General features: G+C 32.4%; 1 protein-coding gene across 1 annotated transcript in view; it reads right to left on the minus strand.

Moving 5' to 3' along the window:
• LOC145291301 (flotillin-2-like) overlaps positions 1–27,923 on the minus strand; it is a 113,807-nt gene that overhangs the window by 13,514 nt on the left and 72,370 nt on the right. The window contains exons 2-6 of the mRNA XM_080136992.1: positions 20,207–20,288; positions 12,175–12,389; positions 9,926–10,158; positions 2,995–3,114; positions 2,372–2,586 (exon numbers count right to left, since the gene is read on the minus strand). Of these exons, the coding sequence (XP_079993118.1) occupies positions 2,372–2,586; positions 2,995–3,114; positions 9,926–10,158; positions 12,175–12,389; positions 20,207–20,288 (865 nt within the window). The remainder of the gene's footprint in view (positions 1–2,371; positions 2,587–2,994; positions 3,115–9,925; positions 10,159–12,174; positions 12,390–20,206; positions 20,289–27,923) is intronic.

Consider the following 27,923-nt stretch of genomic DNA (forward strand, 5'->3'; position numbering starts at 1 on the left):
ATATCTCCAAATATTTTTATTCATGGTGTTTGGTTTGATCATTTTAAGACATATCAACCTTTTTGGGTTTTTTTAATGCTGAATCTAGTAATTTTGGAAAACATTTCTATGCTTCAAATTGTTAATAAGATATTTATTCAAGGTGTTTGGTTTGGTTGTTTTGTAGAGCAAAATTGATTTGAGCTTTGCAGAACAGGATTGAGTTCTGCAAATAGAAAAGGGGAAAAAAAACAATAACATCAATGTTTGGTGCAATTTAGGCCAGGAAGCTGATATCTTCAAACAGCCTGATCTGGTAGCACCAGAATCCTAATACTCAGAGAGAGAAAAAAAAAAAAAAAAAAAAGACAGCCCGACAGATATTTGTAGGAGCAACGTCAAATAAAACAACTGCATTGTCAGGAATTAGCCTGAACAAAACACAAACAGCGGACAAGTGAGTACTTCTTCATGATTCTACCTAACTTGAAAATTAATGTTAAGAAAAAAATAGGAAGAAACTGGTACTTTTATGGAAAAATAAATATTGGTCACAAAATATTATGGAAATTCATTTTTTTTTTTTTTTTTTTTTTTTTTTAAATAAATTGAGCTTTTAGCCATATGCTGAATATCACTGCCATGAGCATGGTATTCAAGGGTTGGTTGGTTGGTTGTTTTACGGCATATCAACCCTTTTCAGGTTATTTAATGCTGAATCCGGTGATTTTGAAGAAAATTTTTTTAATAGAATATATTTGTTTTTTGCAAGTCAGTTTCTATTTAACCCATAGTTGGGACCCTAACAGGTACTACCACTCCGGGTCAGAGTGGACAATGGCAATTAAAGGGTGGCTCCACACTCCCCAGAGCCCACAAGCTGAGGCCTCACCATCGGATATAGTTTAAGGTCATATCCAGGACCGGTATTCAAAGGAGATTTCGTTTTATTGCTATTTCACAACAAAAAAGGCACAATGCCACTCGGATGTAGAGGGGGGGGGGCTACAGTTTGAGACAAAATTTGCAAATACACTATGTAGGGAGTTGAGCAGCAAGATATATGTGCACATTATACTTGAATTTCTGCATGTCAATACAGTCAGAGAAGCAGGAACCCGGGAGGGAATTCCAAAGTCTAGCAGTTTGAGGGAAGAAACTATTTGAGTAAAAGGTTTTCTAGCATTTAGGGATCTCTGTGTAGGGGAGGGATTTTGCTGCTTGTCAGAGGTATTTACGTCGAGGAGGTACAAGGGCTTAAAGTTTGTCAGAACACCTTCCATTAAAATACTTGTAAAATAGGCACAAAGATGCAACATTTCGTCGATGGGACAGGGCTCAAAGTTTGATTAACAGAGCGAGACCTATCAGGTTGGCAATTTTTTCTTTTAGCCCTGTCTAGGAGAAGAAGACTAGTAGCAGCTGCAGCAAATATGGCAGCAATACTCCATACGTGGGCAGATGATGGCCTTGTAGCGGCACAAAATACTCTCAGGCTTAAGTAACCCTCTAGCATGGTAGAGAGAGCCCACTTTCTTCACAGCAGCCTTAGCAATACTCTCAATGTATTTGTTCGAATTCATGTTTACTGTTAATGTTAAGCCATGACTATCAGTGGTTGAGGTTTCTCGTAATTATTAAAAGGAAAATTCCTTTCTTCGCATTTGAGCCCATCTTTCTTAATTTTGATAATAATGACGATATTCAATGACAATATTTTTTTTTAAACAAAATAACTGGTTGAATTTCCATAATTTTTGTGATCAGTATTTATTTTCCCCTCAAAAAATAAGTACATAATACAAGTTTGTTGCTATATTTTTTTAACATCCATATTTGATCTAGGTGGGACTATGAAAAAGCACCGACAAATGATTGTTGTTTATTCAACAATTATATCCAAAACAGAAGAAAACAAAATTATGGCAAAAATGTTCTTTCAGCAATCAACCCAAAAAGTAGAAAAAGAGGAAGTGAACTTGTAAGTTTAACTTGGTGATTCACATAGATAAATCAAAGAATGATTGTCCATCATTATTTCTCAATTAATTCAGTTTAATTTAACATTTTCTACATTGTAACTATTTTTAATTTGATTAGATAAGGTATTTCAAAGATACCTATTAGAAAAAATAAATCTAATTAAGTGATAGATTTAAAAAAAAAATATATATATATTTTATGTGTTTTTTTAGTTTTTGTCGATAAATATGAGTGTGAGGAAAGAAATGAAAAAATCTGCTTCATATTAAAAAATTCTAATAATGTTGGTTTCAATTACATCATCATTTCTCTAGCCAAGTAGTTAAACTCCAGGATTGCTTTTTTTTTTTTGATAAAAGATCTTTTATTCCTGTATCTTACATAAGAAAAAATGCCAAGGAAAAGTTACCTTTGTCCTTCAGCCAACATTTCTACTTTGTATGCTTGGGCCTCGGCAGGTTGTTTCACTGTAGCCACCAATTCTTTTTCTTTTCTCAGTACTTCTTTCTCTTCAATATCAATCTGTTTTCGCCGTTCAACAACATCGATCTCAATATCCTCAGTACGGATCTTTTGTTTCTCTTTGGCACCCTGAAGTTCATAAGCCAACTCAGATTCTGCTTTCTAAAATTTAAAAAGTAAGGGGAAAAAAATGATTATTCCAAAATAAATAAAACAATACTTCTATTTCTCCTCTTTGAACGGAAATTTGTTTTCTACGTATTTCAAAAAGGGATACATCCAAAGATAAAAGCTTTTTGTTCCGAAGTTCTTAAATTTTCAGGCATTTATTATTTATTTGTTGTTTTTGTTTTATTTATGACTTTGTATAGTAAATGAGAAACTGCTGAAAAAAATTTATTACTTTTTTTATTTAAATAATAAAGATTTTTTTTCTTTTATTCAAGCACATGCCTGGTGAGTATTTTTACTTTAATGTTTTCATTAAATATATTGTAAATATATTGCTATCATTTTCCTTAAAAAATAAATAAGATAAACATGAAAACTATTTTCATATAATTTCTTTACCTTTGCATTGACTTCCATGTCAAAACTGGCTTTCTGCATCTGGAACATTCTAGTTGCATCTGCAATTTTAGCATCAGCGGCATATTTGGAATCCATTCGGACTTTTTCACATTCTGCTTCCTGAAATAAAAATTTTTAAAAAAAATGAACAAATTATCAACAAAATTAGACAAAACTAAAATGACTTCATTCTAGAAATTTTTATATGGAGATAAATAATCTAATAAGTTATTCAATATCAATTATAATTCAAACGTCTGTTACACAACAATTCAAATATCTTATGTTCCAATTTATTTTTGCTTTAGTATTTTAAGTGTGTGCATGTGTGTGTGTATATATATCTAAGGACAATTGTTAAAAATAAACTCAACTGTTTATATATCCCAAACAATAAGAGTATCAGTACTCTGGTAGCAGCTCCTAGCCTTTTAGTGGTGAAAATCTTCAGAACAAATAGGAGTGAAAAATGGATATTGGCATCTTAAAGATAGTTTGCTTTCAAGCTTGTTAATCTTGGATGATTGTTTTCTAGGATAGTGAGAAATAGAAATAAGTTTTAAAAGAAATATGTTAAACACACTTTTTGACAACTGTTTTGTTGTTTTAATAATCTCAAACAAATTCTGGAGCAATAAATTAATACAATAGGAGGGTTGGTAAATGGTAATATGCTGATTACAATAATAATTCCCTAAATGTAGCAAGTTTATATGATGCAATGGACACTTGGAACATGGTAGATGCTGAATCTAGATGCACTTAATATACAAGATAAAACAGGTATATGTTATAATATAGTTCTACCCTTAGTAAGTTTTATGCTGAACTTAACAGTGTTCAATACCTTAGAGCTTGTGTGTAATTAGTGAGGAATATATACTGAATCGGAAACTGTTCAATATGCTAGATAGAACAGTGTAACACTTAGTAAGTGGTATACACTGAATCTGTTGGTGCTCAGTACTCTAAATACAACAAATGTGTAAAATAAACATTAAAATCTCCGGTAGATTTCTTACATAAGTGAGAGCTTAAATATATTTTAATTGTCCAGATTTTTTATATATTTTTTTAGTCATGATTTCAAAAATTAAAAAAAAAAAAAAAAAAAAAAGAAAAAAAAAGAAAAAAGAAAAAAAAAAAGAAAAAGGTATTTGGGTGCCATCAGCTAGAATAGAAACCAAAAACAAAACTGTAGTATTCAAAGCTGGTGATGTACTGTGCCAACGTGACATGCATATAAACTGATTAAAATAAACTAAGATGAATGTACAAAATGTATAACATGTTTTTCAATTTTGACCCATTTTTGATCCCTTCAACCAGCTAAAGATCCAAGAAAGAACGGTCGATAAAAAATCCAATCATTTGAGAACACTAGCGCCACTCTGCAAATTTTAGTTTTGGAAGAGAGAGTTTGAAAATATGGAGACAGACACACAGACATAGTGAGTTTTATAAATTAGATTATATTTTTTTTCTTCAATACATTAAAGCAATAGTAGGAAAATGAGAAACAGAGGTACATTGATATAATTTTAATAAAGATATTAAAGGAAATTTTACTTCTATTTTGTTTTTATGACCTTAGGCAACACCGGGTAGTATTGCTAATATATTATATATCTAAACAATTAAAGTATCCAAATCCTGACAGCAGCTCCTAGCCTCATACAACAAAAATGTTCAAAAACAGTAGGTGAAGTGAAAAGTAGATTATTAGCACTTTTAAGACAGTTTGCTTTAGAGTGTGTAAGTCTTGAATGATGGTCTCCCTTAGATCTTCCTTTCTGTTACAATTGCTTCAATGGATGGCAAAACAGTTCCACATTTACTTCCCTTTCTTAGCAAATGTTTATTATCAATAACTATTCCTCTGTAGGCCAAGACCTTTTCAGTTCTTGTGCAACTTGTCTTGCAGTGTTATACAACCATGTGTGTGCGTGTATACATAACGAGTATGTAGCATAACAGAGCATGTCGTCTAGTGTGTATACAATGTTCAATCGTTTATGTTCATACTTAGCATAGTGGTGTATATACAAAACTTATTCATGCTACATGAAAGGGCTGTCCCCTTCTCATCTAAGTAAGAAGACAGACTAGATAAGTGAAAATGATATTAGGAAAAGGCTAGAATCGAACCCTGTAGGCAAGTGGATAATTGAAATCCTAGGAATGTTAATTCTTTTAGAAATAGCTAAACATTATTTATGTTGAAAAAAAAAAAAAAAAAAAAAAGAAAAAAAAAAGCGATTGTCCATTCTTTTAGAATAACTGGATATTAAATACATCAGTTAATGGACAAAGCGAGTTAAAAAAAATATTGTTTAAGAATAAGTTAGATATTAAACAATTGTAATTAAGGATTCTTTGTTTGCCAAAAGTGTGTTTGGACAGACATTTGTAAATTCACGTGAAAGTAATCACGTTGGGAACCACACTTCTGACGTCATAAATAAAGGAGATTTCTCAATACAGGAATCGAGGGTTTGAAGTTAGTCAGTCGGATTAGGATCAGATAATTGGAGAAGATCACACACGGTGATAGAGTCAGTTGGAGAGTGAGAGCCCCTTAGAGGTGAAGGGAGAAGAGTAGACCATGCAGTTGAAAAGGCTGAATTTCTGATATCACCAACCATGGTTGAGGAATAAAGAAATCATCAATAATTTTGTAACTGTGTTGTCTCGTGTCATCTCTACAACCGAAAAGGGAAATGTGTTTTGTATATTCATCTATAAACAAACTTTTGTATGACTCTTCCAAGTATTATGTATCCTCCCCACAATCATCAATAATGTACCTCCCCTCTATATGTAAGAACTGTTATATATGAACTCCCCTCAGAATTGTTATCACCATCGTTATTCGTGTATTATGAGTCTCCGTTATATATGTCCCCAAAATGAGCCCTGCTATTTAACATCCAAGCGTCTCTTTTAAAGTATGTATAATATGTTCTCTTTTCTGTATGTATAAAATACATTCTTCTGTATGTCTCCTGTGTGTGTACATTACACATTTAATTACCATATTGCAAACCATGCAGTAGTATTTCTAATAGAATTGGATTAAGATATTTTTTTCTTTCTAAAAATCAAAATTCCTTACATTCTGCTTTTTATTCAAGGAAGGAAATGATAATTCTCTTTCCTTCCTTGATATTCTTACAGAAAAATTAGTGCTCATTTAGATTAATGAACAAGTGAAATATGGCAGTTCAAAACAAAACAGGAAAACTTACGGATATACTCATATTAAAAGTATTAGTGTACACAAAATATAGAAAATTATGTAGGATTTTAATAATAAATAAAATTAATTTGCTATTCAGTCAACAAACTCTGAATTACAAGACAGCATAATGTCTTCATATTAGAAGGGAGATAATCTGCGACACACTGTCTTAAAGATGCACAGTGACGTCGTTTGAACACAATAGAAAAACGTTTTTTTTTAAACTTCAACTCTATTTTTCCATTATTTTTAATGTACACAGATACTTTTGCCTCTAAGCATGTTTTATCATATTGGTTTGTGTTATATTTCACTGACACATTAATCTAAATAAGTACAAAATAAAGTCTTTTTTTAATGATTGTTTATCATAAACCTTCATTTTAGGGATTGTATTTGCAATAAGATCCTTTTAGTTCTAAAATTTGACAAGCCCTTTAATTCAGCAAGTCTTGTCAATGTCTTCAGCTTGCATATTGTCTAATCTATTCTTATTAGGAACGGACACACGGAAGATGTTTTTCAAGATAGTATTAAAAAGAAAATTATTAAATTTACTAAATGACCTGTGACTTATTCAAGAAATGTTTGTATATTCATGTAAACACTTGTGACCTTGACCAATTGTGAAGGTGGACAAATATTTGAAAAGCAAATCCAGAGTTAGAGAATAAAATGATCCATTGCTTTCAATTTAATAAGATTTTATAAACTTAGTTCATTTAGTTTTTGGTAATTGAACATAACACAGTAGCTTAATTTTCAAACATATCATTAGCAGACGGTCCCATCACTTAATTGTGGTATGGAAACACAAAACACTGTCACTAATTTCCTCCACTCTTTATCTGTGCCTAAACCTAAACGTAGATTCCATGAGCAAAGCTTCTTTCTCAGAACTGCACGCCTATGGAATTGTCTTCCGTTTTTCTGCTTTCCAGCTGACTACAATATGGTTGTCTTCAAGTTTAACGTAAACAAGTTTTTGATGAGCCGTTCCATATAAGTTAACAAATTTACCGAATCTCCATTACTAACGGTTACTATATTGTCCAATTTCTACTGTACACACTTTAACCCTTATCCTCGAGTGGCCTCTTGGCCTTGATAAGTGATGCCGCCTATGTAAAAAAAAAAAAAAAAAAAAAAAAAAAAAAAGATGCAAACAATACCCCCATTTTTCTCCAAAATGGCTTACTTATTTTTTATTACTTTTCTTTAAGTGTTTAAGTTAATGTTATACATTTTGGTAAACTGTTTAGAATTATATATTTATTTACAAAAATAAAAAAACGTGAATGTGTCACATTATGTTCAAACTTAAAAAAGCTTTTTTAAAAAAGTGTTTGTCTCATTTATCTAGATATTTATATATTTATCTAGATATAAGTATATTTATTATTATTATTATAGAAACGTGAAATATTGTTTTGAATTCTAGTAAGTTTATTCATACAACTGTTAAACTATTTTTCTCTTTTGCATTCACCATTTTGTAACCGTTAAAACTGTAAAAAAATGTGGTACATTCATTGTTTTTTCATGTTTTTGTAAATATATTTCTAAAATATCTAAATAGTTTGCCATAGTTTACTATGGCTGAACTTTTTAATCAATCAATACAACATAGACGAGGTTCAGCCTGATAACCAAAGATGGTACCACCAGTCTTCTTCAGAGAAATGGAAACTATGTTAATGTTGGCATTTTAAGAGTACAGATTAAGTCGGCAACACTATCAAGCAACAAAAACGATATTAACCCCAGGCATGAGTGTAAGTGACTGAACATAAGAGCTTATTGGTTGCATCAAGTGAGAGTGGCAGGTTTTATTGGTGTTCTGACCAAGAAGGTTTGAGATTACCTCATTGGTATCATATATTAAGATTTCAGCATTGATATTTTTTAAAAAGTTTGTTGAAAATGTCAGTACAAATCTTTTTATATAGAATGCACATCTTGATTATTGAGAACGAATCAAGCTGCACATTGCATGATCAGTGTCATTTTGTTTTTCAACAGCAGATTCAAGATTTAAATAGTTGGGCAACATTTACTTGATACTCCTATTTCTGTTGATCGTTACGATAACGACTCCTTTAAAATCTTACATCAGATTTCTATTCAAAGTTTTAGAGTGGATTTATATTTCTAATTAACAACCTTAATTATAAAGAGAATTTATTCAATACCTAAATCTTTAAAGAAAATGACTTCATTAAACGTTTAATTTGACTGCCATATTCAGTTGCATGCTTATCTTTTTATTGCTATCTATTCTTAGGAGAATTAAAAATGAATTCCATTTTATCAACTTTTGAAAATTTATATTACTAGCAATGGGTGCCCGGCGTTGCCTGGGTGTTTGGAGGTGTATGCTGAGCAAAAAAAAAAAAATGGTAATTTTTTTTTAACTTTGACCCACCCCTTAATATTTATTGTTTTGGGCTCAAATCAAGTTATTAAGTTAGACCCATGTCCAAGGAACCTATATCTAAAATTTCAAGTGTTTAGACCCAAAATTGGCGGAGGAGTTTGGTAGAGTTCTCAAAGGTCAAATCGTTGAACTTTGACCCCTTAACAGCTAAATTTCTGTCTGAAACCCGATCACATCGATTTTCCCAAATCTCAGTACCCTGTATATCAAATTTCGAGTCTGTAGACTAAAGATATACAGAATTATTGCATAGGAAAATGTACACAGACACACATTCACTTTTATAGATATATAGACTAGAATTATAGGCTCTACAGGCTCAAATCTATACATTTCTAAAGTTAATAAAAAAGAATAAAAAAAACTAGAAACTGATGGCACACAAGTTATTTTTTTTTTTTTTTTTACTTTTAAAATCAATAATATATATTAGGTACAATATAATAATCAATAAAGTTTTGGCTTTTTGATAATAAATACAAAATCTGCATGAATCAAAATATAATATCTAAGCATATTTTATGACTAGGCAATGTGAGGTGACCTGCTAGTACTAGTATATTATTGCTTTCAATGCCAATATGTAGTTATAGAAAAATTGGTTTGAACTATTAAAATAATTTCTAATACTATTGATAACGTGTATCCATTCATTTATTTATTATTATTATTCATTATGTCTGATTTCATGTTCCGAAATATGATGTAAATCATAAATCGATGAGGTCATGTCAAATCTATAGTTATTTTGTTGAGGTAATGTTTTAAGCTCTATTTATAAGAAAAATTCCAAACAGATCAGTTGGTAAAACATAAGATTGTGATTTTAATTCCCTGTCATGGCATTTGCTCTATTTTGTTGAGAATTTATTTACTATTAATGCAGTATTCTCCATTTCGAAAAGTAAAGATTTCTGATATTTAAAAAATGAAATAAATTCCACAATGTATTTATTACATCTAAAAAAAAAAAAAAAAAAAAAAAAATTGAATTGACAGACAAAATCTATTTAAATAAGATAATGAATAGGTATACTGAAACATGCCAGGCATAACTTAAATGGCTTAATTGGATATTGTAACACTGAAAATAATTATTGTTCACTTAGAGACATCATTTGATGATTATTAAAACATTCTTTCATTTAAACTACTAGAAGTAAAAAAACAAAACAAAAATTTTAATTTTGCTTTTACTAGGCATGTGAATTCATGCCTATATAATAAGTGAAGCTGCCCCACAAGATACTCACTCTGATAACAGCATCTCGGAGGGCTTCAGCTACTCCAATGTCAGCATCTCTCTTAACGTTTGCTGTTTGTGTTCGTCCCAAGGAGGAAAGATATTCAACTTGATCATAAATATCTTTGATTGTAAAACTTAGGATCTCAATACCCATCCTGCCAACATCTGGTGCTGCGACTTCTCGTACCAACTGAGCAAATTGGTCTCTGTCTTGGTAGATAGCCTCAACACTCAATGTGCCTAGAAAAGAAAGGAAAAGAAAAATAATTACATACATACACAAATAATAATCAATAAAATTAATTTAATGCTTAATGTTTACTGCAGTTTCACAGTATTATCTGATCATTATAAATGAAGCATATATTTTGGTATAAAACAAGATGGCTGAAACTGAAAGAGATGAGTTATCTATGCATGTTTATTTCAAGCAATAAATAGAGTATTTATTTATAAACAACAATTTTGTATAAATATTGATTTTAGTTTGTTTTACTTTTTTTTTTTTCTTACAGAGGACATATTCAATTAAAAAGAAATGTTTAAAAAGCGTTTTAATTTTTTTGGCAATAAAAAGAATATTCTGCTGTCCTAGTCCTACTTATGAAAACTCTTTTATAGGTATTACTAATAAGAAATTTGAAAAAAAAAACACTTAAGTTTTTTTATTTCAAAAATAAAAATCTCCAAATAATAAGTATAAAACTTAAAATGTGATATTTTATATTCGTGAATTTTATAACTAAAATACCATTATCAATTTTAATGAAATGTTCAATAAAAACATGGATGGATTTTTCAAACAATACACACACAACCCCACAAGATATGAACAAGTTTCTTTCATTTTATTGGAAATATTTCAGTTCAATTATCCTGCAAAAACCATTGGATTTTGTTAGCCATTTCTCTCAAATGCTAGCTAAACAAATTTTTGGTCTGAAATGTTCTAACCTCTTCATTATTGCTTTTAAATTTATTAAATACCTTACAAACTAATGTTTTTCTCTAAAAAAAATGTTGAAAAGTCAGAAAATTTATATTAATTCAATTTTAACAGTAAAATATTTTGAATGGAAGTAAATAAATAATGGCCGCTAGCAATAAAAACATTGAATAAAAATTTGATTCTCAACACTTAAAAAAGTAAATTAGAACTTAAGAGTTGAAACCAAGAATCTTGTTCAAACATTTGGGCAATTACCAAGCGAAATAAGCAAGAAAATCCAATGGTTCCTATTTTGGTCTGAATACAATTGAACAGATGGAGGACAGCACAAAACTGGAGCTTTTTTGACAGGGCAAATGCATTTGTGTGATTAAAAGAATGGATCCATTTCTGTAAAAACATAATCACCTTGAACATCTTCAAATTACTCCCATTTTGAAATGACTTTAGTTTAATAAAATGATGCAAAAATGTTCATTTAGTTTTTCAAAGTTTCAATCTTTATTCAGGAATTGAGACAGCAGAAATGCTGACATAACTTCCAACTGACAAATGTTAGACAATAATGCATGTAAAAACATCATATAATTTGTATTATTCGAACTACTGTTCTCATCTTCAGTATTATCTTCACGTTTTGGTCAATGTAACCCTGATCTTGTTCAGGAGAATGTGTCCGGTTTTGCTTGTCTCAAACAAATGGCAAATTGCATTAGGCTTTTTGTTAAAAAGCCTAATTTACCATTTCTTGGAGACAATGTAGTTGTGTCAATAGAGATCGCAAGATTAGCAGAGATTGTGACAGTAATTTTCTTTGCAGGATAACTTCTGCTTCTTGCAGGTGCTAATGTCGAGCCATTTTCTTTCAACTAGTTGATTAATAAATGGAGGATGTAGTCAAGACAGATTATAAACAGATAGGAAGCTATAGTATCATTTTGAAGAATATCCGCAATGAACTTGAAAAATTTTTTCTTAAAAATCAGATCTCCATCCAATCATCATACGATAAACTGTTCAACAAAACAAGATTATTATTATATCAACGGTCGCATTTGGAATACTAGGCAATAGAATTTCTTTCATTTTCCCTCTGAATTGAATCAAATGCCTCTGTGAATAGAGGACAACATAAGAATTTAATATCTGAAAGAGATAATGTATTCTCAATATTTGTCTCAATTTTCTCAATAGTGAGGTAAGATATTACAAAAGAATTTTGAAATGCTTAAACCTTGATTACTTTTTATTTTAATATTTGATATCCTAATACTACATGACAAAAGAGAAATTTGATGTCTGCTTACCAAGAATAGCTCGTAAATGTCCTTCCAACGTTTGTAAAATAACTCTTTCAATATGATCAACACTTTTCCCCAGAAACTGTTCACAAGCTCGACTGAGGAGATCCTTCTCTTTCATGATTTTACATTGTGCTACACCAGTAACTGTGATCGGGACACCTTCGGCAGTTTCTACGCTCTCACATATGGGATTTAAGGTCATCACCTCAAGAGAAATGCTGAATAGTTAGAATAGAAAAAAGGTAAGACATTAATAATAAGTCATTAAAATTAAAATAACTAAAAAGGTAAACATAATATAAACAAAAACACTCTTCCAAAAGACATTTTGGAACTGAATAAACCTACTAACAAGACATTGTAGAAATTCTATAGTTATTTTTACATTAAATTTTTTGAAAGGATCCAAATACTATAAAATCTCAATTTTAGACAACAGCTTAGTTTCATAACAAAAAACAAACAAAAAAAAAAAAACTGAAAAGTAAAATATTCATTTTTAATTTGAATAAAGCTATTCGTTATAATATTTCTGAATAACAAATATTTCACTTAAGAAAAATAAAATTTATTGTAGTTGTAAAGCTATATTTAATTCTTTATAAACATTTCTTCTACAAATTTTGGTCACATTTTCTCCCATTAAAATTATTATTAAATTAACTTTAAAAATATATCAGTTGTCTGCTTCTTGTTTACATTCTACAAGCCATATTTATACCACTAAAGTTTGGACGAGTTACATCCCTTGGCTCTTTTTTTTTTCAGTAAATATCTATTTATTCCATATCCAATTTAAAATGTTAAGAGATGAAAGTTAATTTTACTTTTTATTACTCAAAAATTTTTCTTTTAATAAAAAGGCCAAAGCAACATTTTAGAATTGTTAATTACATTTTAAATGTGTGAGCAATACGAAAACATCAACAGCATGATTGTTTTTGAAGCAATTAACAAAAATGACAAGATAAAAAACATAGTTCTTAATTTGATTGCAAATAGGTAGCTGTTAGTTCACTTAGTACCTCCCACAACATTGGATAAACACATGTTACTGTTGACCAGACGCCATCTTGAATATCCGCTCGTGACAAGGGACATAACTAAATATATAGAAGAAGGCCACCAAGTTCGATAACTTCAACTTTAACATTGCTGGTGTCTTCTGGTGTCAGGTGTAAGTCAAAGTGAAAAAAAAAAAAAAAAAAAAACAAAAAAACACACACACACACACACAAAGAAAACGGCTTATTAACACAAGTCTCTTAGAATTTCAGTAGAGGATCTCATCTTTCTCGAAGAGTTTGCGACCTGTTCATGTCTTCTGATCCATTCAATTTGGATTTCTTCATTTACCAACATTTTCTTTACTCTGGCCACATCAACTGTCAAACGTCCGTCACAAGATTTGATGACTTTAAGGTCTCTACCAAAGATGCATTGTCTGTTTTGCAAAGTACTTGAGCTAACTTGGATAGTCTGAAAATTTCTTGCAGCATGGCAGCTATCAATACACCTACATCAACAGCTTCACTGAGTGCAAGAGTCTCGGACATCAATGGGCTCTTTATTACTCACTCGGTCAAATTTTTTTTATGATCAGCATATAGGAGCCAGTCTATTCAGCTTACCATAAACAAAGATGATAAACTCACACTGAGAAATCATCCTCCAAGCTGGCTGGGATAGATAGCATCAGAATAGCAAACCACACTCAAATCTGAAGGATTTCCCAGCTGTGGAAAGGATATGGAACCTGTCTTTGATTTACGAGGGGTTTGCAATAAGTAATGTCCCTGACCCACTTCCAGTTGTCTGATCTAGTTGAAATTTTGCATGTGCAATGATTTATATCTCTATGGGTTATGTGGCAAATTACAGCTCTTAAATAATTGTGGTTTCTGTTTTACAGGTGTGAAATGGAGCCTGTTGAATGTCGAGCAGTGATCCGGTTTTTGTATTTGAAAGGATGCACACCACAGGAGACTTGATGAAATGAAAGAAACTTATGGTGATAATGCCCCATCATATGACCTTGTAAAACGCTGGCATTGTGAATTCAAACATGGCTGGAAGTCTGTGGAAACAGCTCCCGGACCTGGTTGCACCCCTTCTGCCATTGATGAGGCATCTGTCCGTCGTTGCCATTTTGGAAGATCGGCGCATTACTATTTGCCGAATAGCCCAAGATGTCAAGATTAGTACAGGGTCGGTGAAAACTATCATTTATGACCATTTGCATATGTATAAGGTGTCTGCCAGATGGATTCCCAGGTTGCTCACACCATTCCAGAAGCGAGAATGCGTCGCGTGCTCGAGGATGAATTTGGAGATGTGCCAAGAAGATGAGTCAAAGTTTTTCAAATGACTGATTACACAGGATGAAACCTGGGTCCATCACTATGATCCAGAGACCAAAGCCCAGTCAATGCAGTGGAAGCACTTGGACTCACCACCTCCAAAGAAGGCAAGGGTGCAGCCCTCTGCTGGCAAGGTCATGCTCAGTTTTCTAGGACCAGGACGGAGTAGTGATGACAGATTTCCTGGCAAAGGGTACCACAATTACAAGAGCCTATTATGCTTCACTTTTGAGGAAATTAAGTGAACCTATCAAAATTAAGAGGCGGGGCAAGATCAGCAAAGGTACCCGCCTCCTGCAGGACAACACTCCGGCCGACAACTCGCATGTCGCCAGATCAGAAGTGTGCGGTTATGAAATCCTTCCACATCCTCCCTACTCTCCTGATCTTGCACCCTCTGACTTTCACCTCTTCTCAGCCATGAAGTTGTTTTTGAAAGGAAAGCGTTTCCTAGATAATGCAGTGTTGATTTCTGAAGTCACGTCGTGGTTGGAGGACCAACCTGGGGTGTTCTACAAAAACGGTCTGTCTCCAGAGCTGCAGCAAATGATGGGAGAAATGCATAACTCTGGGTGGTTCCTATGTAGAAAAAGACTAATACTGTGCAAAGTTTCGTTGCTCTACTGCTATGGGAAGTGGGCCAGGGGCATTACTTATTGCACGCACTTCGTAAGCTTTAATAGTCACTTGTTGGCTTCAAAAAGTAAGTTCACTTTAGATTTTCAGATATTATTCATCTTACACACATCAAATGATACATCAGGTCGACTCTGGATAGATTCAAAACGGTTTTAAGCATCTTTTACATAGCTCTTTTTATGCAAGTTGATAAAATAACAATTATATAAAAACAAAAATCAACTTGTAATGCTAATTCCAGCAATTTTCATTAATTTATGACTTAATAACAAGGGTAAATCATTTTTGTCAATGTCAACCTCTATGTATGATCTGACACCTTTTATGCCTCCTATAGTTACTGGAAATATAGCTGCTTTAATTGCCTTTACTTCCTCTCCATCACCAAAACAAAATGTCCTGTTGAATTTAAAAGTCTTCACTAACCTCTTAGCTTGGTCATTTAATGTACTAAAAAATACATTAAACCAAAGTTCTCCAGTAACAGTTCTAGAACAGGCAGAATCCAACACTGCCATATCCAGTGTCTCTTTTACAAGATTGGACATTTTTATATTAGAATCATTTATTAATGTTTGATAACAGGACTGGGAATTAATTAAGGAGAGGTGTACATGGTTTGAATCCACAACAGTGTTAATATTCCGAGGACTAAAACCAATACAGTTTCTGGCAAAATACTTAATAAAACCACATTTGAAACAATGCACTGTCCTACCTTGTCTGTCCGTTGGATTTGTTTTGTTACCTCAATAGAATTTTTGTTCCTCTTTACTTCCATTCTGATTGAAACGTAGTTTCAATTTCTTCCTTGATAGCAGGAACTGTTTTGCATTTGTTTTTTAAAGTATCGTTCATTGCTGTGCAAGTTAACTACTGCATGTTGTCTTCACTAATTTTTCGTTTTCTTCTGATACATTCGCTGCATTTAAAACAAAAAAATGTTTGAACTCCTGGCAGAAAAATTCCATATTTATTTAATTCCTGGTACAAGAATTCATAACGCATCAAAAAGTCATATATGTTTATTCCAGCAGCTCTTTTGTAAGAGTAAAATTCCTTGAATTACATGTATGCCATCATGTTTTTGTCCCTTAAATACATCTCATCCAACTTGTCCATAATTATTTTTAATCCATCAGTTCGGCCGATATCTGATGTCTAAGTGTCGAATACCTTCTCCTATGTTTTGTGGCAATGACAAAAATACTGCTGGGCCCTGTTTTTCCTTAGGTAAATCCGTGAAGATAGACCATATACTCATGTCTTGTTTCCACTCAGTGTACATTTTTTCACTCTGTAGGGGGTTGTTTCGTAAATGACGCCATCTTTCTTTCAATTGTATTTCAACATAAGTTGAACAGGTATAATATCTGTCACACGAAAGAATACGCTCTGCTACCAATGTTAGTTCACTTAGTACTTCCCACAACATAGGATAAACAAGTGTTACTGTTGGCTGAACACCATATTGAATATCTGCTCGAGACAAGGGACTAACTAAATATATAGAAGGCCACCAAGTTTGATAACTCCAATTTTAACAGTAGCTACCCTGATGAAAGAAAATATAAATAATCCTCATTTGTGCAGACTTACAAGATCTTCATAAAAAAGAATTGTATACGTTGTGATAGATCTGAAGATTTTCCCGACGAATCAAAATAATATTTCAGAAGATATTTTCTTTTTATTAAATGAACTCCAGATCAATTACATGATAGTACAAGACAATATATTGCCTGTTTGTTGAAATTCGTATTCAAAACTAACTTTTTGAACTAACATTTTTAAGCATGTTATAAATAAAAAATTTATTCAATTAATTAATACTGTACAGTATTAGAAGCAATCCAATTAAACTTCACACACAAAAAAAAAAAAAGTTGGGTAACAATTGTTTAATTTTTTTTTAATATATTTCATACCATGCCTATTTTGTAAAAAAGCTTGAAACAATTTTGTAAAAGGTCCCATCAATTTTATTATAAAAACTATTATTTAGTGACCATATTCCTTTCTTTCCAAAAATTTGAATATTTTCTTACAAGAAATTAAGTGAAAGGGCACCAAGTGAAAGGGCTCCTGTGCAATGTCGAATAATAAATTACTGGTACATAAAAAAAGCAACACCAATCTCCTTATTGTAGATTTTTCTTTTAGAGAATTTAGATTTAGATGAATGGTTGTTTATCCATTAAAACCATAAAACATGAAATATGTGTCATAATCATGTAAGCTTACAAGATAGAAAGAATAGCAGAGGAATAAGTCTTTTTTTAATATAAATTTTTTTACAAAAATCAACTTGTATTACAGATATTCTTTAAAGAATGTCTAATTGTCCCAAGTAGATTGTGACTTTTTTTTAACTGCAAAAAAAGGTGTTTTTATTTACAAACAAAAAATAAAGTTCAGAGCATTTCATTTAGTTCATTTAATGTTTACATCCACCCAAAGGTTTTGTAAATTAGAAAATACACTGAGAAATCTGCAAACCAAATGTTCAACTGACTTCCAAAATTTTTTCAAATTTGATTCCAACCTGAATAATTGTGCATGAAATCAGATTTTTAAATTTTAACTTGGGTAAGTGGGGTTAAAACAAGACAAACTTGAAAATTTGAGTCTAATTCCAAGAAAATTATTTTATAGATTTGAATTCCAAGAAAATATGATTTTAAAGATTTGAAATGTGATTAGCAAGAAAATGGACATTCAAAAATTCCTCTTTTCTTCAATAAAATTTTCCTCCAGACATGCTTAGAATGCCTATTGAATTTAGTTTGATTATTTTGTTTTCTGACACATCAACCCTTTCAATTATTTAATGCACCACATCTATCTGGCTGACAAGAAAGTTCTTGCAGATTTTAACTTTGAAATTCAGATGAACATATCTCAGCTCAAACAAATTTATTAATTGAAATAAGCACCATCAGAATCAACTTTTGACAATGTAAAAAAAAGTATTTATGCCAGTAACATCAAAATCTTGTGTTCTGGTGATGAAGTCGCTGAAGGAGCTTTTGATATCATTTAAGTTTTTGAAGCAATTTTCATGCAGAAAGTTGTCGAGATGCTTGAAAAAGTGGTAGTTGGTAGGTGAGAGGTCTGGAGAGCATGGCAGATGAAGCAGAGTTTCGTAGCCCAATTCGTTCAACTTCTGCAGGTCCGGTTTAGCAATGTGCAGTTGGGCATTGTCATGGAAGAGAATTGGGCCTTTTCTGTTGACTAATGCTGGGTATTGTTGTTGAAGTTTCTGATGCATTTCATCCATTTGTTGACAGTACTTCCCCACCATAATGATTTCACCTGCATTCAAAAAACTAATGGATAAGACCTGTTGCAGACCACCAAACAGTCAGCATAACCTTTTTTGGTGCAACTCTGGCTTCGGGAAGTGTCATGGAGCTTCATCGGCATCCAACCACCAAGCTGAGCATTTCTGGTTATCGTAAAGAACCTAGTTTTCATTGCAAGTCACAACCTGGTCAAGAAACAGGTTCTTGTTAATTGTCTGTATTTTTGAGATTAGGTGTTTTCATTGATTGAGATTGTCAATTTGGGTAACTGTAAAGGTGCTGAGTTCAATCCTGAACGAAGGCAGTGAAAAATTAACATTCAAAACAGAGAATCAGCAACTATGTCTCAGAGCCTAGCTGGAGTCCGAACACGGTACCCCCGTAATAATAATAAAGGGTTGGGTTCGAGACTCCTAACAAACGGTTCCCCAGTTCAATACAAAACACCTGATGAAGGCCGGAGGGCAAAACGTCCGAAACGTTGTGACGATAACAACCAAGATGAGGAAGTCAGTCTGACAATCTCAATCAGGTTCTTGTTGCTTAAAAAAAAAAGGAAGATGACACTTCATAATGGTGTTTCTTTTGGTTGTCATTCAATTCGTGAGGTTTCCATTTATTAAGTTTTTTTGTCTTTCCAATCTCTCTCAAATGGTTGGAAATTGTCGTAGACATTATGTCAAATTCAGAAGCAAGTTCTTGTGTGTGGATTGGCTTTGACTAAGGCTCTTGATTGTTGTCAACATCTGATCGCCGAGCACTACACTCATCATCTTTAAGACTCGTCACCACTACAAAATATCGAGGTGTGTCCAGTAGTAGTTCCTGAGCCAAACTTTTCATTGATATTGCGAGCTGTTTCAGCAGCTTTTTGGCCTAGCTTGAATTAAGAAAATTGTGCAAATTTGCTTTTTTTCCATCTTGTATTCAACGTTATGAAAAGACAATGGTTTTAAAAAGATTGTAATTCAAACAATTAGCGAGCAAAATGCTCTTTAAAATGATATATAAAGTAAAAGTATTATAATGAAAACTCATTTAAAAATACATCATTTGAAATCAAAATTAAAAATTCTGTAGGAACCTTCTTGTTAACAGGGTGACCCCCCCCCCTAAAAAAAAAACAAAAAAACAGGACATTCAATTGTTTTTCTGAGCATTTTACAGTCAACGGAGAAAAAAAAAGGCCAAAGATCCTAGTGTTTTGATGTGATGTTTTGAATATAATAAACTAGTTATGACCAAAGTTTCATTTCATTCAGACAAAATACTAAAACAGGGCCTAATTAGAGTTGGTGCCCGTTTTTTTTGGGTCACTCTGTAGTAATTTTGGAACAGTTCTCATGTTTCAAGTCCTTCATATATTTAAATATTTATTCATGGTGTTTGGTTTGGTTGTTTTGTAGAGGTAAAATTTTGTCTTTGTGGAATATGATTGAGTTTTTCAAAGGAAAATAAAAATAAAATACAACATTAATGTTTAGTGCATTTTAGGTCAAGATACCAGTATACACATGCCTACTTTTCCCTTCAAATAACCTCTGGTACGATCAGTTATTGAATCAGGACACGGAATAACAATAAAGTATAAGAGTATATCTTGAACTTTTAAAGTTCCAAGAGTCAGTATTTGGTCTACCAACTCTACCCCCTCTCTGGTCATAATTAGGTATATGCTTGAATGAAAAAAAAAAAAAAAAAAAAGAAAGAAAAATCGTTGTTGCCACTAACCTCTGTACATCAGTGACAAGCCACCATGCCCATCCCCAGTTGCCAACAACTGTTTTTTTAGACTCTGCTCCAAAGCAGCCACCTATGGAAAGAAAAAAAAAAAAAAAAAAAAAAAAATGATCAATATATTGCAAAGAAGGTTTAAAAAATGAGAAAACATTTTTAATTTGTGCATTTTGGCATAATCATATAATCAGTTTAACGTCTATTTCACATATTATCACGTTTACCGGCTTTTTGAAATTGACTCCCAAACTGTCTTTATTCGTCTTTTTCTCAAATCTATCCTTATTTCCTGTTTTCCTTGACCTTCAACCGACTGAACTATTCCACATCTCCAAGAGTTCCTTCATTCTTTCAACATGACCATATCACCAAAGTCTTCTGTCCTGTACATATCTCCCTATATATCGTTGAAGATTTAATTTTCCTCTGAGGTCATCAGATCTAAACTCATCTTTTACACTAATATTATACATCCATCGTATCATTATCATATCACTTTTCTCCATACAATATGCCCTCAGTCCAGGTTTTACTTCTATACATCACACTGCATACACATATCTGACAGACTTTTCTCTTGGTCGACAGTGGTAACACTGCTGGTTAATAAACTAAGCTTACTATCCACTCAACTTTAGAGATTTTAATATCAGATGATTGAAGTCAAGTTTGGATACTACTTAATATTTCCTAAATGGGCACCAACTTAAATATTATAAGCAAACATTTCACCCAGGGATTTTTTTTTATTGCATTTTCACCCCAAACAAGGCATAATGCCACTTTGATGGAGAGAACTACTATCAGGGACATAAGTTACAGAGATACTATGTAGAGAGTTGGGCAGCAAGATGTCTGTTCACATTACACTTGAACTTCTGCATGTCAGTACAGTTGGGCAAGCAGGAACTTGGAAGGGAATTCTAAAGTCTAGCAGTTCTGGAGAAAAAACTGAGTAGAAGGCTTTCTTACATCTAGGGATCTATACTGTGTAGGGGTGAGATTTTGCTGCTTGTCGGGGGTATTTATATTGAGGAGGTACAAGTACTTGCAGTTCATTTGGAGCATCCATCACTAAAATACTTGTAAAACAGGCAGAGGGATGCAACATTTCATCAATGGGACAGAGGTTGAAGCTTAGATGACAGTTCAGGACCTATCAGGTTGGTGACTCTTTTGAACCCTGTCCCGGAGCGAGAGACTAGTAGCAAATGCACCAGCCCAAATGTGACAACAATACTCCATACATGGGTGAATAGTGGCTTTAGAGAGGTACAGGATACTTCCAGGATTAAGTAACTTTCTAGTACGGTAGAGAGCCCACCTTCCTCGTAGCAGCCTTGTCAATGCTTTCGATGTATCTGCTCCAACTTATGTTCACTGTCAACGTTAAGCCAAAGGGTTTGAATGAAGTACTTTCAGATAATGTATCTTTAGCCATAGCTATTGGTGGTTAATAAGTATAAGAAACCTTCTCAAAGGAAACGAGCTTAGTCTTGGCAGCATTATACATTACCATCCATTTTTGACATTTCACTACAGATTGGAGGTTTTCCTCTAGTGTTTCTGCTATTGCCTTGGTTATGTGTTCATTCTTTTTCCCTTCGTGCCTGTTATAGAGCATGGTGTCCACAGCAAATATACCCATCTCAGACTATTTTATCAGTGAGGTTATTTATAAATATCAGGAATAATAAAGGTCCACAGATCGATCCGAGGTACACAAGCATTTTTGTGATATTGTTTAGACATATGGTCATCAAGGATAACCTGGATTCTTCTCTTATTTAAGGAGGATTTAATTATGTTAAGTATTCATTCAGTAATATCATAGGATCTGATTTTAACGAGAAGACTATTATGCCATACCCTGTCAAAAGCCTTAGATATATCTAGGGCTACTGCCCTCCTCTCCCCTGCCTTACCCAGTGCATGGTACATACGTTCAGAGATTACAGTTAGAATATCTGCAGTAAAACGGGCTTGCCTAAATCTATATGGATGGTCAGACACAAGTTTAGCAATTGTAAGATGGTAGACAAGAGCTTGATTAATTATGGACTAAAATATTTTGGCAAAAAGAGGGAGGAGGCTAACGGGGCGATAATTTAATGGGTCAGCTCTTTCGCCAAAATTCTTGTAAACTGATACCACAGAAGCAATTTTCCAGCAATCAGGAAAGCAGGATTCATTAAGGCATTTGTTGTAAAGTTTGGAGAGAATTGGAGCAACCTCAGCGGAGCATTTTTTTTTAATAGTACAGCCGGGATGAGATCAGGTCCACATGGTTTTGAGGAGTCTAGGTTTTTTATGATATCATGTACTTGAGAAAGAATGATTTTCAGATCATCTAGTGTGATTTCTGTCTGCAAAGGAAATCAGGGAGGGAGTGGTTGCTGGGTCCAATGTAGAGTTTGAGGTAAACTAATAGGCAAGCATGTTAGCTTTCTCGATTGCTGTGCAAACAAACTCATGATTGTTGGATAGTGGGGGAATTGTTAATTGCACATTATTACACTGTTGTAGATTTTCCAAAAATGCGTTTTCTGGTGGTTTCAGTCTATTCTCCCATAGCTGTTGCTACTTCTTTCTTACCATTACTTCCAGCTCCTAGAAGTAATTGTAAGAAAGTAGTGACAACTAAGAGAATACCAACTGTGCTGGGAATATAACTGGTGACATACTAGTGTCCTGTCATAGGGTAAGTTCAGATCATCATTTCTATTTAAAAGTTGAAACTGGGATCAAGCACGAATCTAATGGGTTCTCAATTAAGAATGGCACTTTCCTAGCTGTAACTTCGGGATGGTTTGAAGGTTGCATTTTTATTACAGCATGATGTAGGTTCAGTACATAGATATGAGATCCGTGAAAGTTGATAAGTTTTTAATCCTTATCTTATGTAGATTATTGTAAGGGGATCTTCGAGTATCACACACAATAAGTTTTCTTTTTTATACCTACGATTTATACCATACAGTACTTGTTCAATCCCCCTCCTTCCTGACCTCTATAACTGTGAGGGTCCTGTTTGCCACAACACCTACAACAATTGGAAGAGGAATTGTTTATCCTTCCGCTGCCACTGAGTTGTAAGAAGTAATGTCAGAACCAGAAGAGAAGTAAAGTCTTTTCCGCTTCATTTCTCCACTGTTTAACCTTGCCCAAGGCAGACCCCCTTTTCAATCCGCATTGGAGTATCTTAACAACCATGGTTCACTACTTATGCTTTCAGAAATATAAAGCTGTAGATCATACAAAAATGCTGTTTTTGATAAGCTTTTGTTTCAGGTTAAGAAATGTATGATCCCAAATCAAAATGGCTGGCTGGAAGAACCAAAAAACCTGACTGAATGAATCTGAACTGGAATCAACTTTCACTTTGTTATCCTAAACTATGCAATATTTTCAAATGATCACCTAATTAAGTACTGATCAGGTGATATTACAGCCATATATCTAAGAATGTTTCTCATATTTGTATTAATCAATACAATTATTATTGTTGACTAACTGGAATAGCCATTCTCAAACAGGTTCATAGACAACATTGGCCTTTTTAATGAATGGAAGAAATCAAACTCAAAAGTATTTCAGTGCAAAAAAAAAGTCACGTTTATATCAGGGTTGCATAGTTGAAATTTTTGAAAGAAGATTAAGATAGCTAAGAGTTGGAGTCAGATTTTTTAATCTTCAAAAAATCAATAGATTTTGTAAGGCATTAAAATAAAGAGTCAGAATTTTTGGAATCTTAAGAGTTGTGAAAGAGTAAGTTTGATCAAAGTAAAACTTAATAGCAGAATGTTTTTAATAAAAATTAAGGTGTGTGCTAGATATGTTTATATGTTCAGTGTTATTTTGTAGGTAGAGCAATTTGAACTCGTCATTTTGAATGTAACTCATAAACCAAAAAAAAAAAAAAAGTAGCCATTCCTGATTTCAGTAATAAGATAATACTCAATTTCTTTTTATGTTAGCCTGATTCCCCTTCTCTTTCATATATATATATATATATATATATATTAAAGTGTTACAGTAGGTCAGAAAAACATTGGTACCGTCAATGGCAACTGGCCATTTTTTTTTTTTTTTACCCAACACACCAGAAAGAAAGAAACAAGTTTATGACTCCAATTGTACCATCTTGTTTGAAATCCTATCTAAATGCTCTAAAATGGATGAAAATGAACCTTTCTGTCAATCTTACATTTGACAATTCCATATTATGCTTGTTGGCTAGCGTATCAGTCTTGTGCATCATATCACAAAATGCAGGCTATGATTTGATTGGTTCATCTGTTGTAACCCTGAGAAGCAATTCATATTTTAGTTTGATTAATCCATTGCTTTGGATATTGTTCGATGTCATGGTGTACAATGCCAATACAAGACTGGCCATCAACCAATTCAGATATTCTTCCTTTATTTCTCCATTCATTTCTCTTCCTGCTTGCTTTAGAGATGGCTCACAGAGATAAAATCTGTTTTTTTTTTTTTTTTTTTTTTTTTTTTTTAAATCATTGCTGCCTGTTCATAATTACATATTTATTCTGATTGTTCATTTTTAAACAGTTTGGAATGTACAATTTTTTATATTTGTATAAATAGAAAGTTAAAAAGAGTACTATAAAATAAAAATAAGTAGCAATTACCCAACCATCTAAGGACAATCATGATTTTTGTGTATAATTGAGCAAATGAGGAGGGGATAGGAGTCCAAATGTCAAAACTGATTTATGCTGATAAAACTTGTTTACTGCTGTCGTGAAATTGAGGTCATTTAATGGCGGTACTGCATGACCATGTAGAAATAGGTTATGATGTCATTGCAGAAATATCATCTGCAAAGAAAAAACTGTTAGTAAAACCAATCAAACTTTAATCTAGGATGAAAAAACAATTTTATTTTTTAATGAATTGTTCTATGATGTCACAGTTGTCACAATATTAAAATTTTATCTACAATATAAAAACATGGTCCTTCATTATAATAGTGAAATTTGAAAACCGAAACATTGAATTTCCAGTAAAATCAATGGTATCTGCTAGTGATGGGATGATTTCAATATTTTTCCAGATTCCGATTCTTTATATATTTCTAAATATTTAACTAAAAAATATTTATTTTGTCCCGATTACCGTAAAGTGTAAAAGACACTTGTGTGTGTTAGGTGGGGTGGGGGTTTATTTATAGATGTTAGTGTTACTGATAGTTAAAAATCAATAAAAATTATTTTATTATTACTACCTGCAGTAGAGGATTTTATTTAAAAAAAAAAAAAAAAAAAAAAAATCAAAGATAGTTAAAAGGAATCGTTTTTGGCATCAGAAAATAAGCACAAATTTTTCTGATCCCAATATCCAAAAAAGTTCTGATTTTTTTCAATTCCCAATTCCGATGAATCCTCCAACACTAGTATCTACTTAACTGTCATATCGCAGTTATGAACATATCCAAAAATTACGGAAAACAATAAGGTAGAAAATTAATAATTAATGAAAGTAGTTTTCGAAAACAATTAATGAAACAATTTTGGTCTAAGATTTTCAGTTTTCCGAGAAAAAAAAAAAAAAAGACCTCCTTTTGTTACGATTCGAACTTTCCATTTTCTTTTTCACAAAACGCAATTTTCTCTAGTTTTTGAAAGCTATTTTCATTAATAATTAATTTCTACCTTATCGTTTTTCATAATTTTTTATATTTTCATTACTGCAACATGAAAATCAAGTAGATACCATTGATTTTACTTGTAATTCAATATTTTGATTTTTTTTTAATTTCACAATTATAATGAAGAACCAAAAAATATTTATATATACCTGCTATGGGAAAACAATCTTATAAGAGCACCATTAATAAATGGTAGATTTAGTTAGTATTGAATTTTTGTTTTGTACTAGTTTTTCAAATTGATACCTTGGCATCAATTTTACATTAGGTATAACTAAATTTTGAAGCATTTTTTTGGCAATCATAAAAAACAAAGTTACAAACTCTAAAAGCTAAATTTAAGTATTTAGCACATAACACTCCCCTTATGCAGCTATGCTTCATAATGATCATTCAATTAGTTTAGGAGTGACTCCTGTACATAGAAATATATAAGCCTATACACATACCTAACTTCATATAAATAGATATATATCGTCAACCTGCAAAGGTCGAAGTTCAAGGCGATGATAGACACATTATGGCCGCCAATCTTTGGATGCTTATTTCTACACATAACTCCCTCCGTTTTTTTACATTTATCTAGCCGTGTGTGTGTGTGTTTGCTTGCTTGCGCGCGTGCGAGATATGTAACATCTGACCTTCAGGTGCATCTTTTTGAATTTGAGAATCTATATGGAATTTCAAACTGTACTTTTTTTAAATCCACAAAGGTAGATTATTCTTATTTCATCAACCATGTAGAAGTGTGAATTATTTAGTTTGGTTGCTTTGTTTTATGACATATCAACCCTTTTCAGGTTACTTAATGTAAAATCCAGATATTTTGATAATAGATTTTACGCTTCATTCTTTTATATCCACATTTATTAATGATATTTGGTTTGGTTGTTTTGTAGAAGAAAATTGTTTTGAATTCGCAGAACATGATTAAGTTTTGCAAAGAGAAAGGAAAAAAAATGTCAAATTTTGGTACATTTTAGGCCAGGAAGCCGGTATCTTCAGACAGCCTGATTTGGTAGCACTAGTTAATTATTTTATGTTTTTCCTAGATATGATCGCTTCTGGTAAAGATTGAACCTCCAAAAACTGAGATTTAGGACTGATTGATAGTCAATGCTTTTAACCTTTATGTAAATAGTTTAATTCAAAATTCTATATAAGTTCAAGAAGATTCATCTGGAGATCAAAAACTGCATCGGCCAAAATGTAAACAAAAAACATCAAAAATGAGCATTAGTACTCTGAATAAATTTTAATCACAAAATTGCTACTTCTACCTAAACTTTGAATATAAACATTTTGAATAAAATGGTTCAGATACCCAGGAATTATGATTTCTGAAGTGGTTTTTAAAAAGCAAAACCTATGATCTCTCCATGTGCATAATCTATATATCTATAAAAATGCAAGTGTCTGTGTGTGTCTGTGTACATTTCCCTACACAATAATTCTGTCAATTTTCAGTCTACAGACTCGAAATTTGATATACAGGATATAGAGATTTGGGAAAATCTTTGTCAATTTTTGGCCAGAAATTTGGCTGATAAGGGGTCAAAGTTCAACGATTTGACCTTTGAGAACTCTACCAAACTCCGACAATTTTAGGTCTAAACACTTGAAATTTTAGATATAGGTTCCTTGGACATAGATCTAACTTACTAACTTGATTTGAGCCCAAAGTAATAAATGTTAACGGGTCATAATAGGAGTCAAAGTTTAAAAAATTTGACCTTTGCAGTCTCTACCAAATTACTCAGACAATTTCTGGTCTAAACATTTGAAATTTGGCATAAAGAGTATTCAGAGATAGGGCAAGCTTTTTAATCAGTTTGGGTCGAAAATTTGAGCTACCAATATATAAATGTATGTATGTTTGCGACAGATTTTTACAAAATCAGTATTGTTTTGAAGCTTGACCCTTCAGACGACAAATACCAAAAAATTGGTAAAAAACATTAATTTCTTCACCCTCAACTGGGCACTTTTCTACAGGGAGGGGTCGCTTTTTTCGCAGATATTTATTTACTCCTATATATA

Source organism: Euprymna scolopes, chromosome 2 (genome assembly GCF_053919585.1).
Source record: "Euprymna scolopes isolate OS-2025 chromosome 2, ASM5391958v1, whole genome shotgun sequence".
NCBI lineage: Eukaryota > Metazoa > Mollusca > Cephalopoda > Sepiida > Sepiolidae > Euprymna > Euprymna scolopes.